The sequence below is a fragment of the Scardinius erythrophthalmus genome (assembly GCF_964197995.2).
Source record: "Scardinius erythrophthalmus genome assembly, chromosome: 2".
Classification (NCBI taxonomy): Eukaryota; Metazoa; Chordata; class Actinopteri; order Cypriniformes; family Leuciscidae; genus Scardinius; species Scardinius erythrophthalmus.
Genome location: NC_138222.1, coordinates 54,293,684 through 54,310,724, shown reverse-complemented (window position 1 = coordinate 54,310,724; position 17,041 = coordinate 54,293,684). Strand labels below are relative to the sequence as shown.

Below are 17,041 nucleotides of genomic sequence, written 5' to 3'. Positions count from 1 at the left end.
CCAGTCTTCAGTGTCACATGATCCTTCAAAAAATCATTCTAATAGGCTGATTTGACGCTCAAGAAACTATTATATACAATTATTTTCAATGTTGAAAACAGTCGTGCTGCTTAATTTTTGTATAAACTGTGAGACTTATTTCAGGATTCTCTGATTCAAAAGAACAGCATTTATTTGAAATAGGCTTTTTTTGTAACAATGTAAAAGTCTTTACTGTCTGTTTTAATTTAATATGTCCCTGCTGAATAAAAGTATTGATTTCCTTAAAAAATAAAGATCTTACTGGCCCCAAACTTTTGATTGGTAGTGTAAATTGAATTATTTTAAAAATAATAATAATAATGCTTTCTGTACCTTAAAGAGAGTGACTGTGATGTCCACGCTCTCAGGAACCTGCCAAACCACAGTCCCCCTGTATGGGTTCTTGATCCCCGGTTGCCAGCCATGAAGCTGATGATCACAATGAGAATACAGCTATTAACACAGCTGGTGATACCCAAACATACGCTTACACAATGAAAAAACAAAGTCTTAACATGCAAACTTGCATGGACAATGATTATGCATGTTCTTTCATGAACAAAATCATGATGTATGAAAGAATTAGAATTCAATGCAATCATTCCACTGCATTTGTGAAATGAGCAGAACTATTTGTGTTGAGAGTATAATGGCATCCCATTGCAACCAATTGTTTTGTGTGAGCAAGGAGGGAGTATTTCCTTCTACTGTGCAAACACATCAATATTTTAAATGCGGTTACTAATGACACAAATACTGAGAGTTATGTTCCTCTTCTTTAAATTTCATAAAGATTCAATTTAAAAAACACATCCTGACTTTAAAAGCAAAATTCGATTTAAACATAACCTCAAACATGATTGAATAACTATTACGTGCTGTTCTGCACTTATAGTAGTGCTCTATCTTTACTATTCAAACAACTACTAAAGCATTAGCTATTTAAATTGGTTTGTTAGAACTACCTCTGATAAATATATTACACTTTTTTCAGTCTTATTTGTATCACTCTGGATAAATGTGTCATGTAGATGAATAATCGTCAAATAACCACAGTCACAGCTTTATATAGTAGGCCTACTTGAAAGTTATAAACGTGGAAAGAGTTACAGTAAAAACCCACATCCTCTTACCTTGGTGCAGATGCGTCTGTTTCGTCTGGTCCAAACCACTCGCAGTTTATCTGGCTGCCTGTGAATAACAAACGATATAACACAAGTACAGTGCAGCAACACAACTGAAAGTACATGATACATACTATCATTTAGCTTGATTAGTGAGCATGTAACATTGCTTGAAGCTATATTGCACTTGACGCATAAAACTGTGAAAATATAATTAGGATTTTCAGTCATACACTTTAGGCTATTGCTTTATGGAGGTTAAGCATGTAGAAGGGGACTACCATCATGTGCACTCAGTTTGGTTATTAGGTTACTCATCTGACCCACATACAGGAAAGCATTATCCAGCTTCATTGCATGGAATGCTGCAGCTTCTTCAAGAGCAAGTAAAACACACTTATTCCTGTTCTAACAGGCTAACATTGTGTGCAATGTGAGTGAGTAATCACAGATGACTATTTTATAAAGTAACTGAAAGACCAATCATGGGACGACAGGCCAACAAGACAGGCCAACATCCACCACATGACTCATTTTAAAGGGTTAGTTCACCCATAAATGAAATTCCTTTCATTAATTGCTCACCCTCATCTCGTTACAAACCCGTAAGACTTTTGTTCATCTTCGGAACACAAATGAAGATCTTATAATGAAATCTGAGAGATTTCAGTCTCTCCACTACCACTACGACGCTTCAAAAAGTTCATAAAGAGATCATAAAACTAATCCATACAAATTTAGTAGTTTATAACCAATGAGTTTCATTCTCGTGTTACGCAGCACGTTTGAGCCTCAGCAAGAACCAATGAGGTTCATTCTCGTGTTACGCAGCACGTTTGAGCTTCAGCAAGAACCAATGAGGTTCATTCTCGTGTTACGCAGCACATTTGAGCTTCAGCAAGAACCAATGAGGTTCATTTTCATCTGATGTCCATTGTCTGTATATGTCAGGAATAACAGCCTTTAATAGGGCACTATTTGAGGGGACAGTCATTTGTATTGGTGTCCGAAACCATAGTGGACATAATTGAGTGCACTCATTCAATCCCACAATGCACCGCTATAACGAGGGTACAACCGATGTAAGCTCAACGGCTAGATAATAGCCATAATATACTCTCCTTCATGTGGACAATATTAGTGGAGTAATGTAGGGAATAGTTAATGAGGGTATGGGGGCGATTTCGAACACGGCCAATGTTTGTATGCGAATTTAAGCCTGAATTCAATCTGTTCATCATATAAAGCAATGGAGTCTCTTCAGAAAATTTGGACTAAAAAGCTCAACTCAAATGTATTAGATTTACGATCTCTTTATGAATTTTTTGAAGTGTCAAAGTGATAGTTGCGTAGCTGTCAATGGAGGGACAGAAATCATTCAGATTTAATTTAAAAGATCTTTATTTGTGTGTCGAATATGAACAAAAGGGTTTGGAATGACATGAGGGTGTATGACAATTTTTTTCCTTTTTGGGTGAACTACCCCTTCAGAATATGTCCAATCCAAAATTCCGAAGCAACACAGCATATAACTAAACAAATAAATTAGAAGGGTCATATCTTGAGGATAAAAGAGTTCATTGTACTAAGAAAACACTGTAATTTTCATCTCAAAACTTTCTCCCTAGTTCAACTAGGCCATTTATTGAAACAATGCTTCATTCTATTCTTCCACAACTTTGACATCAGACAGATGAATACTTGGCCACCCACATTTAAACGCCAACAATACCTATTCTGTATGATTAAAATCATAGTCGATATTTTTTTCTGATTCCTGATTTGCATAAATTTTGAAAAAAAAAAAAAAAAAACTTACAACTAACATTATAAATGGACATCAGGCAAAAATAAATAATTACAATAAATATATTGACTTATATTAACAATTAAAATATTAACTTTTCAAAAGAGAAGTGCAAGTTAATTGTAAGCTACAGTGACTGAGGTGTGAGGTGGGTTTCCTTTAAGCGTGATTGTGGGAAGTATAACCTGAGACTTGATCTACTTTACCCTCTCTCTCTCTCTCTCTCTCTCTCTCTCTCTTTCTTTCTTTCTCTCTGAATGGAGGGTGTGGTCTCTCTTTACACTAACATTTTTAGATTTGCTGTTTAACATCTTTGCCATTTCCTCATGGAAGTGTTTTTGGTTCCAGTGTCTCATTTTTTACCACTTTTTCTTCACTTTTTTTTTTTTTTTTTGCCAAATTACCTTTAATCTATTTCTCAAAAGCAATGCTTGAGTACTAGTTTTTAACATATGCCAAAAGTGAAACAATGTTTGCATTATTAATGCAATAACACAAAAGTACAAACTATGACCAACCATACACTGTTTACATGCAAATGACTATGCAGTTATGCAAATCTCATATCAGTCAGGCCGATCCTATAATCTTGGGATATCAGCTATGGGATTTGCCTAAAAGAACCGTTTCCAGGCATCCCATGCAACCAACCTGTTACATGTATCACTCAATAGCACACCTGGAAAAGTGCTGATCAGACGCTTTTATAAAATAATTTCCTCAAACTGATGAAAACCAAACGATGGACAGTAGACTATGTCTACGCATGTTAACGTTGTTTTTGAAGTCATAATAAAGGAAAGGAAAGGTGGAGGGAGATAATCATGGGCCTCTGGGTCTCGTATTGCAGGTCAGTGTCAGCAACAGCTGTGTGAATGGATGCAAGAGGCCAAGCGACGTGGTGACAGTCATGGGGTTAACAGAAATAGACAGGGAAATGGCACACGGATTGATATAAAGCTGCTGAAGCACTGTGTGCTACCTTTATAAAACTGCATAAGAAGGGAATCAAGTTTAATGCCCACTTTTTACACTTCAGGTATTCAATGGTGCAATGTTTAAACTTAAGTGCATAACAAATATTCTTTTTTGAATGTTCACTAAGATCAACTTACAGAGACTGTTTCAGTTGTAGACAGTCTTGTAACACTGACCACATTTAACATTCATAGCCGAGTCATTTAACTGATAGAATCGAACAGCTGTTCTGAGGTCAGTCGTGGAGTCACTAAGTCATGTGACTACACAAGACACAGTGTCAATGGCCACAGAAGTCAGATGACATCAGCACAGCAGCTAGTCAAATCTATCCAATCTCCTACATTGATGAATGGGGGAGACCGGGAAATGTTGTAAGTAACACAGGGTCAGTGTAACACTCAGTTTGACAAGTCAGAAAAGAACTGTGGTGATGCCATCAATATTAGACGCTCACATAACTTTTTTGAGCTCGCATGAGAAGTAGCACGTTACTGTGAGCAACATTGTACATTTTATGAACAAAAAACAGATTTTTCAAATTTAATGAAGATTATTTTTTGCTTAGCAATCATTGCATTGTAGATACAGTTATTTGACTTGCATCTAAAGTAGCTTTTCTCTAGTTTAATTTGATTCATGCTAACTTCAAACCCATGCTAATACAGGCAAGTTACAATAAGTTATGGCTGTTGGTGGTGGGGATAGTTGTAACAGTTCATTAAAATGTTACAACCAACCGCTTATGATGATTCCAATTATCAATCACATCCCCTGTTCAGACAAAATCACTTGAGTTTTTTGTTGTGCATTGAGGAATTTATGTAGTATGTTTCCATCATAGTTTATGCACGTCTTCTTATCAGATACTAGGATTATTCGCCTCAATTGAGCACATACATTGTTTTTTTGTGCACATCTCGGTATTTCCATCCAGCGTTTTTTTATGCGATTTCACAAAATTCACATAAAATAGGTGGATGGCAACATAGCTATGAGCGAACTTATGTGACAGAAATACAGCACACACACAAACACACATGGCAATTGTTTTGTGCTAAATTTAAAGTCCTTCAAGAAATACAATGAGCAATTTAAAGTAACAAAACCATTGTACTTGATTCAAAACTGATTCTTCAATAACATTCGTGCATCATTTTAGATTGTGTGGATCTTATTTCAGCAAATTAGCTCTCATTGTTACAACTTCCCCAGCCTGTGTTCCAACTCACCCCAGTATATTTGTATCTGACAAATGTGGCTACCATTTACCACATTTTGAGAGATATAGCACAAACAACCACCAAGTTACCAATGCTCAAACAAAAGGTGTTACTTTCATCCCAGGTCCCCCCCTATACTGAAATATACTGCTAATATTACTCAATGTTCCATAAAATACACTATTATTAATGTTAGTATATTTTTATTTATTTAAAGAAACTACTTTTATTCAGCATGGAATGGAGTGACAGAAACATAATTGCAGTTCTTAATTTTCTATTCATGAAATGATCCTGAAAGAAGGATCATGGTTTCCACAAAAATATTAAGCACCACACCTATTTTCAACATTGATAATAATAAGAAATGTTTCTTGAGAAGCAAATCAGCATATTTGAATGACACTGAAGACTGATGCTGAAAATTCAGCTTTGCATCACAGGAATAAATTACATTTAAAATATATTCAAATATAAAACAGGCATTTTAAATTGCAATATTATTTCACAGTATTACCTTTTTTGGGGGGGGGGGGGGCGATAATGTATAAAATATGTCTCAACTGTCAAAAAAAGACAACATGCAGTGTAGAGTCTCAAAGTGGACTTGCTTCTGCCAACAATAAAGGCATGTCTACACCATATGCTACAATATCCCTTTCTATGGCTTGATGCATATTTTTCCATCAAAAAACAAACAAACAAATTAAATAAAAAAAAACATTGACATACTTTCTAATCATTCAAATCCAGTCATTCCACATACTACAAATTCTTCTAAGCTAGCCACATTTTTCATAACACAAACTGTATGATGAAATGTAGAGTATGGACTTGCACATGTTTGAGTATAAAGTAAGAGCTGGAAACCAGTTGCTTTGGGGAAATGATCTGTTGCAGAGAACAAGAACATTATATGACAAATAATGAATAATGTAATATATATATATAATAATAATAATAATAATATAATGATTTCTTTCCTTACTGCCTCTAACTAAATAAAAACGACAGTTTCCTGTCTGTGTTGGAGGATCACATCAATACTGTTTATAAATATGATTATCCTTCAACAATCATTATTTTAATGGCATATCGATTACCGAATAATCCACTGTCATGATGCTAATGCACATTAAATGATGTGGCTTGTACAGGGAGGTGGGGTTCAGTTTTAGTTCAATAACCTGAATCTGAAATAATCTCAATGCATTTAACAAATAAAAGGACACTATCACAACATATTGAGACATAGACCTAAGTGTCACATGCAAGGGCATTTTGGACTTGTCACACTGCCAATCAAACGTCACATGACTATCTTCATCTTTGAGTTTATCTAAATCTCAAAAATCTTATGATCTAAAATGATATATTTCTATGCTTGAAAATAGTTTTAGTCAAAAATAAACTGCTCTTAATGAACAAACTGGACAGGATAGTTAAGGAAAAACCTTTAAAACTGTTTAAATCAACAGTTGAGCAAATGCCTTATGCAGCTGAGTGAGAAGAGCTTCGATTTAAACAAAAGCTAGCAAATTTGAGAAAGATAATTTTTTTATATAGTGAAACAGGCACATGGCTGTGGTAAGTGCTCCGAGCTTCATTTATCAACATCTGCAGGACACTCCTATCAGCAAAAACATGCATCAAAAGTGTCTAATGAAGCTGCGAATGGCTGTCCTTGAAGATGCGCTGCGCATCAAGTGGAACCGGAGAAATGAAAGTAAAACGGAAGTAAGCGAAGGTATACTACTCATAACAAAGCTCACTACTACTACCACAAAAAAAGTGCTTGGCAGAGTAAATAAGCCCTCTGATACGGTTCATTCTTGAACTTTAACTAACCATACCACTCGGTAAAGTACACCATGCCTACACTGCAAACGCTCGAGCTTCGTTGTTTATAATGGGAGCGTTGCGTTCTAATTTTATAGCGTCGCGTAGACTATATCGCTTAACTGGAGTCACTGCAGCTACGTCAGACTTTAAAAGAAACGTTAAACACGTGATACTGTATTTATTATGCATTTATAACAACAATACATGACAATGAAAATAAAAATCGCATTTCTTACCACTTCTTAGTGCACTCTACGGTGAGTTCTTGAAAGGACGCGGCAAACTGAAACTTCGACGCTCTTTTCCCAGCGCGCTGAAGTCTCTTCCAAACCGAAGTCATGATCACAGCACTTGAATTAGACGATTCCTCACAGAAGAGACTGGTGAATTAAAAAGACATCGTGGGAATTGCTGTGTCACTTCGCCTAGCCCCGATGTTTCAGGGATGGCAGCTCCGCGCGCCACCGCCGCCTCATAGACTACACACACACACACACACATGCTCCAAATGTCAAAGTGAAGATAAGCGCAGACAGATCAGAGGAAACATAACCAAACACTTGCGATGAACTGACATATCCTGCACTCCCATGGAAGAGAGGCTGGGAGAACGGAAACGCTGGGTCACCATGAGGCTATTACAGTCATTTATCCAACTGGCTTATTATTCAATTATCCAAGTGTCATGTTTTGAAAAATAGCCTTATTGCACTATTATTGTAGCCCTTTTGATAGGCATATTAATATAATAGGGCTGAGGTTTTGATTCAAAAGTTCAATTACAGAAATTATTGTTTGCTTTATGCGGTTTTGCAAGTTGCTTTCAAACTCCTTCCGGGAATTCTGGCTCAACTCAAATTCAGATTTTGGGTAAACATTAATTTGGCCTAAGTGGCCAAAAGATACCCAGCCCTGGAAAATTGACATCTTCCCCTTTTACTCAAATATATTTATATACATATATTATATCGCACATACAAAGATATTATGAACATGCAAAAACAAATATTACCGAATATGCTGTAGCCTAGTCGATGTGCTTTTTCTTATGAGGTTTTTTTTCTATGCATTTTTACATAATTTTGTTAGATAAATACCTTTACCAAGTGTAGTGCAGTGTAGTGTTATGTATGTATGTATGTATGTATATGTATTATATATATATATATTATATATATATATATATATATATATATATATATATATATATATATATATATATATATATATATATATATATATATATATATATATATATATATATATATATATATATATATATATATATATATACAGTACCAGTCAAAAGTTTGGAAACGTTACTATTTTTAATGTTTTTGAAAGAAGTCTCTTATGCTCATCAAGCCTGCAGTTAAAAACAAAACAAAACAAAAAAACAGTAATATTATGAAATATTATTACAATTTAAAATAATGGTTCTCTTTTTTAATATATTTTAAAATGTAATTTATTTTTGTGATGCAAAGCTGAATTTTCATCAGGAAGTACTCCAGTCTTTGGTGTCTTATGATCCTTCAGAAATCATTCTAATATGATGATTTGATACTCAGTTATTATCAATGATGGAAACAGTTGTGCTGTTTTATATATTTTTTTGGAATACTTTTTTCAGGATTCATTGATGAGTAAAACGTTAACAGCATTTATTCATAAAAACAGCATTTATTCAAAATAAAAACATTTCTAACAATATAAATCGTTACCATCACCTTTTATCAATTTAACGCATCCTTGTTGAATTAAGGTACTAATTTAAAAAAAAAAAAAAAAACAGTTATTGTTCCCAAACTTTTGAACGGTAGTGTATATTGTTACAAAAGATTTCTATTCTAAATACAGTTCTTTTTAACTTTTTATTCATCAAATAATCCTGAAAAAAGTATCTCAGGTTATAAAAAGAATATTAAGCAGCACAACTGTTTCCAACATTGATCATAAATCAGCATTTTAGAATGATTTCTGAAGGATCATAAGACACCAAAGACTGGAGTACTTGCTGATGAAAATTCAGCTTTGCATCACAAAAATAAATTACATTTTAAAATATATTAAAAAAGAGAACCATTATTTTAAATTGTAATAATATTTCATAATATTCCTGTTTTTTTTTTGTTTTTTTACTGCAGGCTTGATGAGCATAAGAGACTTCTTTCAAAAACATTAAAAATAGTAACGTTTCCAAACTTTTGACTGGTACTGTTTACACACACACACACACACACACACACACACACACACTTTTAAAACAATATATATACTAATATATATAAACTTATAAGGTCATTAAAAACAAATATCGTCTCCGAATATCAACACCGAACAACAACTTTTGGCCTCATGAAACAATTCAAGAAACAGCATATATTTTGTGCTTAATAATTATTTTTCAGTTTCGCAAAATTTTAAACTGTAGTGTACAAATGATACTATCAACATAATAATTTAGGTGAAACATATATATATATATATATATATATATATTGTTTCACAGTCTGAAAAGAAAATTAGGCTGTTTATTGCCACGGGGTTCCAATGCACTGCCATGCATGTTAATGAAATATAAAAATATTAAGAGGAGCAAAACATGTGATCGCGTGATAGATGGTACAGATCTCCCCTGCTGGATAAGGTGAAGTAATATTTCATTGTGCTTTCTTACCTTGACGTGGGAAGCAGTTTGTCTTGTTGAAGAGAATGGAGGTTGGCAGGGCTTTTCAAAACACTCTGTTGAAGGTTAAAGGTCACCATTTTTGAGCAGTTTTTACTGTGCCTCAAACAATAGCAAAAAAACGCTTACTAACGTTAACAAGAGTGAAATGTTACTTTGCATTACTTCTATATCTGATACAGTTGACTGTTAGGTCTTGTTCAATACAGCACAGTCATACTGTTTGAACAATGTTTAGGTGTGGCAAAAACAGCAGGTATATTGTGCAGCAGGTAGCCTGAGATCAGTTTAGCAGACATCATGATCTGGGCTGATTCTAGATCAGTGTGAGTGGGCAGGTTCAAACTTACCCTGCTGATCAGAGTTAGGGTTAGCTTTGGCAAGTGTGCCAAGTCCAAAACCAAGAGAGATGACCAAGAGAGAAGAGAGAGATGAAAACTCACACGGATCACGAATAAGGTTCCTGCTCACAGCTGTACACTTCCTGTTAATTGAGCGTGTCGTTGTCTCAGTATTTCCTGTTTTCCTGTAGCATTGACCTCTCCATGCCCAAGTACCAACTGCAGGAAATGTTCTAAAAAAAGACAAACCTAAACAAACCAGAGTGCCATTGGTATACATTTCTTCAAATACAGCACATTTCCATCCTTTAACCATTTCAGCCGTGAAGATCACGATTTATAATAATGTACACTACCGTTCAAATTGATCAAAAGTGATGGTTAAGACATTTGCATTGTTACCAAAAATGTCCATTTCAAATAAATTTCTATTCATTAAAGAATCCTGAAAAATAGTTTCCGCAAACAATTTTTTTTCAACATTTATAATCAGAAACGTTTCTTGAGCAGCAAATCAGCATATTAGAATGATTTCCGAAGGATCATGTGACACTTAAGACTGGAGTAATGATACTGAAAATTCAGCTTTACTGTAACAGCAATAAAATTGCTCATAAGACATTTCACTTAAAAAGAGAAACATCTTACTGACCCCCAAACTTTTGAACTGTGTACTAACGATATTATCAGCATAACGATTTGAGTGCAGCATCAATTTCTTAATTTCTCAGCAGACTCTGACCATTTCATTAAATGAGATTCAATAAGAGCAGCGCCCGAGATGACATGAACTTCAAATGTCTGTCAAGACCCGATAATCGTGTTCTCCAGCATGATTTGAGAATGATCCAAAGAGCATCTTGTGCTTCAAGAACATCTGACCTTCTGAACAGAGGAATCCTCAGCATGACACAAATGTACTTCACTAGTGACCTAGAAATATTTCTGATTCACTAAACATTTCTTTCTTTAAAAATTGAAATCTTAAAAATTCATCCAATTAGATCTTCAATCTATTCTTTTTTTCTTAGCAATTCTTACAAGATAAATCAGATCAGCCAAAGGAACTGATTTGAACAGTTACGAAACTGATCAAAAACTCTTGATCTGTCCTATTAGATACTGCTCTGCTGAATTTTTTTTTATTTTTACGGAGGACATTTGAGACTTGCCACAAACCCACAGTCCTGATGTCCAATGTAACAAGATAGCACAGTTTGACAACATGACCTTAATTTCACAGGAAAGTAACATTTCATGATCTTTTGAAATACATCTCTCTCTCCAGGAGTGGAAAACTACATTGTGGTAATGTTACTCCATCTGTTCAAGATCAGAGACAACATTTAAACCACCATGGTAAATTTAGACGTGCATGTAACACCTGCTGACTGTCAATCTGAATGAAAGAGCAGTTGACGGTGTGAAACCATTAGACACTATGGTAAGAAGGTCATATGAATATACAGGCAAGCTACATCGGTGAAAAATCTGTGAACGCCATTTGAATGTTAAAAGTTTGATTTAATGAGCGCTGTACCTCGTTCAAAGAACTGCTGAGGGTATAAAACGTTTGAGGCCGGCAGGTTTAGGAAAATGTTTACGCTTCATGGTCCTCACAGTAAACAAGTGGGGAAACCCCTATCATTTCTGCACCTCCTCTGGGAAGTTCACGTCACGCCTCTTACGGTCAAGGACTCGTGTACTGTGTTTGTTAACAGATGTCAGCAGTTCTGCCATTAGGATCATTTGAGGGGATGCAATTTTACTAATTTTCTATTTTTATCCTATGCATTTGGTATTTTTAACCTTCCTTGGGTCTTAAAATGACAGCTTATTAAACAACCGTGTGAAAACAAAAGTGACTAAAAATGGGTTGATGTTTTTAAAGCTGCACCAGATTTACTTCAGTCCTGGCCTATATGCAACACACACACACACACACACACACACACACACACTTGTACATATATCTTTATGAGGACATTCATTGACACAATGCAATCTCTAGCCGCTTACCCTAACCTTACCCATCACAACTAAGTGCCTAACCTGAACCCTTACTCTAAAGCTACCCTTAACCTAATTATAACCTTATCCCTAAAACCAAGTCTTGACCCTCAAACAGGCCTTTAAAGGGGTCTCAGAAAGTGAGGACCGGTCAAAATGTCCTCACTTTACTCTCTTTGTCCTCACTTCAATGGTCTAAAACTCAAACTGGTCCTCAAAGATAGTTGTACAAGTACACACACACACACACACACACACACACACAGTGCATACGAAGCATGTTCAGCACAAGTAGGCTACTGCAGAATTAGACAGTAAATGACTGAAGACCATAATAGGAGTGTATGACCTCATTTGCAGAGTGTGTTTATGTCAGACTGGCAGAGGAGAGGCAGTGCTGGGCACAGATTCTGAGTCACCATCCCACACAAAGACACACACACACACACACCTGCTCCCTGTTGTATCTATGAAGAACAACATGTTAAACACGAACATCGCAATTTGAATAGATTTATTTTAAGAGGCAGAATGTGATCAAATAAATACCAAAGGGATAGTTCACCCAAAAATGAAAATTCTGTCATCATTTACTCACCCTCAGGTTGTTCCAAACTTGTAAAAATGTCTTTGTTCTGTTGAACGCAAAGAAAGATATTTTGAAGAATGTTTGTAACCAAACAGTAATGGGGCACCATTGACTCCCATAATATGAGAAAAATAAAATAAGTTGGCATTTAAAATTCTTACCAACCCCAAACTTTTCAACAGTAATTACACTTTAATCTTTTTCAAAAATATTGAAAATTAAACGCATATAATAAAGAATGAGTAAGTGTGCCCAAACTTTGACTAGTAGAATGTTTGACAATATTGGTTTTCAAATATTTATAATGAATAATAAATTCATAATCTTTTAATATATATTTTTTATAATCTGCATTGTAAATGTAACTTGTTTATTAAACAAATTATAAATATAAATGCATGTACCACTCAGAACAATCCAAAGAGTATTGAAGAAAATGAACAAATAGGGCCACCTAGTGTTTGCCAGCTTCTAGTTATTAAAGCTAGTATTGCATATTATGGAGGCACACCATTGCTGGATATCATTTATACTTTTTACAATGTCCAGTTTCATTATATCAATTATGTAGTGATAGTGGAAGTGGATGGACACAGATCCGGTTGAATAAACAAAGCCCTTATGTTAAGATTGTGTCTTAAGTACTAGTATAACCTACTAGCGTTGAGTCAAGGGGCAATCAGTTTTACTTTCTAGTATTAAATTAGACCAGTGTATGTTTGAAACAGTTATGAACAGTCTTAAAGAAAAAAATGTGATGACCAAGTTGTAAGACTAGTCTTAGTCGTTTATGCAACCTGGGGAGGACTTTGGTCTTAGTGAAGGGGAAACATTTTCTTTGGAGGTCGCCATGGGTGGCATGTCAAAGTTTGGTGGCAGCTCTATTGTTGGAGTGGCAGGTGAGTCTGAGAAAGTAGGGGAGATTGTGGATATCGGAAGAGTGTAATGAGGTTCCTCTTCTGGACCTGCCATGTCCCCACTGAGCACAAGCTCATCCAAACCCACCCCCTTCAGCTCACCCAGCCACGTTGGTCCAGAGAAGAAATGCAGAACGGCTTGAACCTGCTGGAGTTCCCAGAAGCTTTCCAGAACGACAAGCAGGACAATCAGCCCAAGCATCAGGTAACCTAAATGATGATTCAATAAATGAATAAATTAGATCATGCATTGGTTTGTTGACTTAAATTAAAGAAAAAAATATGCTTAATCCAACATGGTTTAAAAAAAAAAAAAAAAAATCCTAAAAGGAAGTGTTGGGACTTACAGGAGGTTGCTAACTCCAGCACCTGACGTGCTGCTTGGCTTTGCGTCCTCCCAGGCAGGTAGTCACCCAGTCCAGTCGTGCTGAGTGAGATAAAACAAAAATACAGCGACTCCAGGTAACTCCAGTGGTTCTCCAGCAGACACAGGGCACCAGCAGGTAGAAGAAAGAACAATGTCGCTGTGCAAAAGGCGAGGACACTGCAGTGCAGCAACGCAGCATGGTTGCGAGACAGTCCCCAGAAGATTTGAAGGTTCTGAATAGGAGTGTGTGTTACCCGGGGCAGAAGGGCACGAGTGAGGCAGGACAGCAGCAGCATGGTGAATGGGATGCCCACAAGACAGTAAACAACACAGAACACACGGCCCTCATCCGAAAGGGGCACAGTGGTGCCATAACCTGCAAAGAAATTATACAGTGCAAACTGTATAAAGTAGTGTGAAGATATCAGGGACTTTGAAGATATCTTTCCTTTTTGACAATTATTAAATGTGAGGGCCAAAATTACACTGTATAGTATACTGGTAGACCAAATCAATGTCAAACAAATCAAATCGATTATCAGTCATTCTTTAGTTAAGATTTAATATAAAAATACATACATTAAAAACTAAAAAAATAGATAAAGCTTGTATTGAGTGTGGACTGAAATATTAAGATAAAAATAAATTATGCAAAAAATAAACTATAAATAAATCATGCATTTGCTAAATTGACTGTATCCTTGAATAAAAAAAAAGACTGATTTAACACGTTTTAAAATACAAATAGGCCTAAATATTTTGTATTGAGTGTGTAGAGACTAAACTCAAGAAATAGGCTAGTTTTAACTATAAACTATAAATCAATCATGTATTTGGTTTCTTGACTAATTAAAGAAACAATATATGCTCAATCCTACAAGTTCTTAAGAATAAATGAATTCCAAAGAATAAACAAACAAACGTTTTGTAGGCTACTGAGTGTGTAGACTTAATATTTCTAATTATTTTGAACTAAACTATATGTGCATTGGTTAACTGTATACTAAAATAAGTTCTAAAGGATAAATAAATTCTAAAGGATAAACAATGTTTTTTGGTTATTTTAAGGTGACATTGCATTGTACTTAAATAAGTACTTTATGGTTAGGGTTTGATTGAGGGTCAGTTACTTGTAATTATGCATAATTTACTGCTATGACTAGCTTCGTGTAGTAGCCTAACGTGTAACTAAGTCCACTTAAGATAAAGTGTTGCCACGTTTTGTAGGCCTACTGCTTGACTAAGCTTTATATTTAAAATGATTTATTTTGATCAAAACTAGGCTACATCGTGCATTGGTTGACGGTAGGCTATACTCAAATAAAATGATAAATTGTTCGAAATTAGAAAGAAAGAAAAAAAGACAAATAAATAACGTTGAAATAAATAACTACACTGTCGCATCTTGGTTGTAATCACCACTGTACATATTGCCAATTCTGTTAATAATACATGACATTGGTCCACATATTAGATGCGTAACTAGAGCGGTTATTATTAATGTTTGTGAATAGTGTTAAATAAATTCATAGCGGTAGTTTTCAATTTCAAACATCCAGCCAACATCTTAACTGCTATCTGACTGCTCACCTGTGGTCGTGAGGAAGGTAATGACGAAAAACAGCGACGACGTAAAGTCGAAGTTGCATTCAACGCTGTCGGATTTCAGTGCGGCCACGCCACGTTTACTCGCAGAAAGCACGTTCATTAACAAACCGTCCAAACGGCTTTCCTCAACACACGGGTTCTCTGTCAAAAAAAGAGCTTTTAGTTCACGGACCTCTTGAACGAGTAAATTCTCCTCAGGTTGCTCCAATATCATCAAAACAACAGCACCGAGGATGATAAACAGGCCATACGCCATCATCATGAAGATGAACGCGTGAGCACGCAGAAAAGTCCGGGCTTTATCCGCAAAAATAGACATTACTAAACTAGTTTTGTTTGTGTATTCTCTCTCAGGATGGTAGAATATGGGGTGCTGCATGTGTAACCAAACCTGGGCTCTGACATGGAAAGTTCAACACCACACTGAAAGTTTAATGCAACAGGTTTGGCGGACATCTGTGACACCATCAGCCTTCTCCTGTCTAGTACAACAGGATCTAAACCAAACTTTATTGGTTGCCCCAACAGGTTGAAAACTGAGATTGCACTTTAGTCCAGTTGTCATCTGAACATAACTTTATATCTTAACCCTCTGGGCTTCTTCGTAAAATAGTCACACTTAGCTTCCTCCCGCCCGAAAACGGGCGAAGCCTTAAAATTGTACTTTACTTTTTCCGAGGATAACCAATCAAATATATTTTTGTTCTATAATGTTTTCTGATTATTATTTAGAATTTTTAGAAATTTTTATGATACTTTGCATTAATTATATAATTTTTATGAGCTATTTTTTCCATTAGAATTAATATATATTTTTTTATTTTATTTTATTTTTCAATAAATGCAACATTTCACATCAAAATAGAGTGCAGGCCTAAAAAAAAAAAAAATTCAAGTGAGAAGAGCGCCATCTAGTGGCTTCAAAATGTATTAATTTGTGTCATGTCCTATAACCGCCTATAGCTTTTTTATTTATTTATTTGATTTATTCCCATTCGGAAAGAAAAAAAAAATATTACTAAGCAACCACTGAATGGAACAACACAAATTATATATTTTAAATCTTAGGATCTCAGCTTTTTAATGCATCTAATTACATTTATTAACTCCTAACAAATGCTGAGTAATCCCTCTAAAACCGAGTGTATCGCCAGCAGGCGCCACTTAGCTGCGAAAAAATTCTTTACCGTATTTTTTAAAAATCTTGCCTTGATTAACACAAAGTTGATGTCATTTGAAAGCTTAGAGTCTGAACTTTGAGTCCACTTTGAAAAACTCTTAAGTATTGCTGAGTTATTTGCTGATAAATAGAATTTCTTTTTTTTCATAATCTATAAAATAATGTACTGCAATGTGTCAAAAACATCATAAAGCTCATGAAACATTCTCAGATAATTGAAAATGGCACTTCATTTTTTACAGCATATTATTACAATTAAAATGAGCCCAAAATTAACATAATCTATTGCTTTTATGACAAGATATTCTTCATGGAGAAAAAATTGCCCATGAGGGGGTGTCAAAG

At 35.2% G+C, this 17,041-nt stretch overlaps 2 protein-coding genes across 8 annotated transcripts in view; both read right to left on the bottom strand.

Moving 5' to 3' along the window:
• The window catches only part of ehbp1l1a (EH domain binding protein 1-like 1a), a 38,392-nt gene extending 30,878 nt beyond the window's left edge, over nt 1–7,514 (bottom strand). For 3 of the 5 annotated variants that reach the window (XM_081359423.1, XM_081359424.1, XM_081359425.1), the window contains exons 1-3: nt 7,232–7,513; nt 1,155–1,212; nt 355–450 (exon numbers count right to left, since the gene is read on the bottom strand). In XM_081359423.1, coding sequence (XP_081215549.1) covers nt 355–450; nt 1,155–1,212; nt 7,232–7,335 — 258 coding nt within the window. In that variant the 5' untranslated portion in view covers nt 7,336–7,513. Of the gene's footprint in view, nt 1–354; nt 451–1,154; nt 1,213–7,231 lie in introns of all 5 variants that reach the window. The other 2 variants (XM_081359427.1, XM_081359426.1) reach the window with 2 other exon arrangements.
• A 4,858-nt stretch (nt 7,515–12,372) lies between these two features.
• Nucleotides 12,373–16,000, bottom strand: kcnk7 (potassium channel, subfamily K, member 7). 3 transcript variants are annotated; one of them, XM_081393578.1, is made up of 5 exons: nt 15,499–16,000; nt 13,889–14,284; nt 13,644–13,751; nt 12,634–12,670; nt 12,373–12,502 (listed from the first exon to the last, which is right to left on the bottom strand). In XM_081393578.1, the coding sequence occupies exons 1-4, from the start codon at nt 15,893–15,895 to the stop codon at nt 12,636–12,638; spliced, it is 936 nt and encodes a 311-aa protein (XP_081249704.1). In that variant the 5' UTR covers nt 15,896–16,000; the 3' UTR covers nt 12,373–12,502; nt 12,634–12,635. The 3 variants fall into 3 exon arrangements, with proteins under 3 accessions (XP_081249704.1, XP_081249703.1, XP_081249705.1); XM_081393579.1 differs by lacking the exons at nt 12,373–12,502; nt 12,634–12,670 and having other exon boundaries at nt 13,395–13,751; nt 15,499–15,657; nt 15,908–16,000; XM_081393577.1 differs by lacking the exons at nt 12,373–12,502; nt 12,634–12,670 and having other exon boundaries at nt 12,968–13,751.
• Nucleotides 16,001–17,041: the final 1,041 nt, after the last annotated feature.

Bases quoted from the DNA above. Each gene is read 5' to 3' on its own strand.
- kcnk7 (XM_081393577.1), bottom strand. From the start codon at position 15,895: ATGCAGCACCCCATATTCTACCATCCTGAGAGAGAATACACAAACAAA. The intron at 14,285-15,498 runs GTGAGCAGTCAG...ATTTCTTTGCAG, and splicing joins TACCTTCCTCACGACCACAG to GTTATGGCACCACTGTGCCC. The intron at 13,752-13,888 runs GTAAGTCCCAAC...ATCATCATTTAG, and splicing joins GCTGGAGTTAGCAACCTCCT to GTTACCTGATGCTTGGGCTG.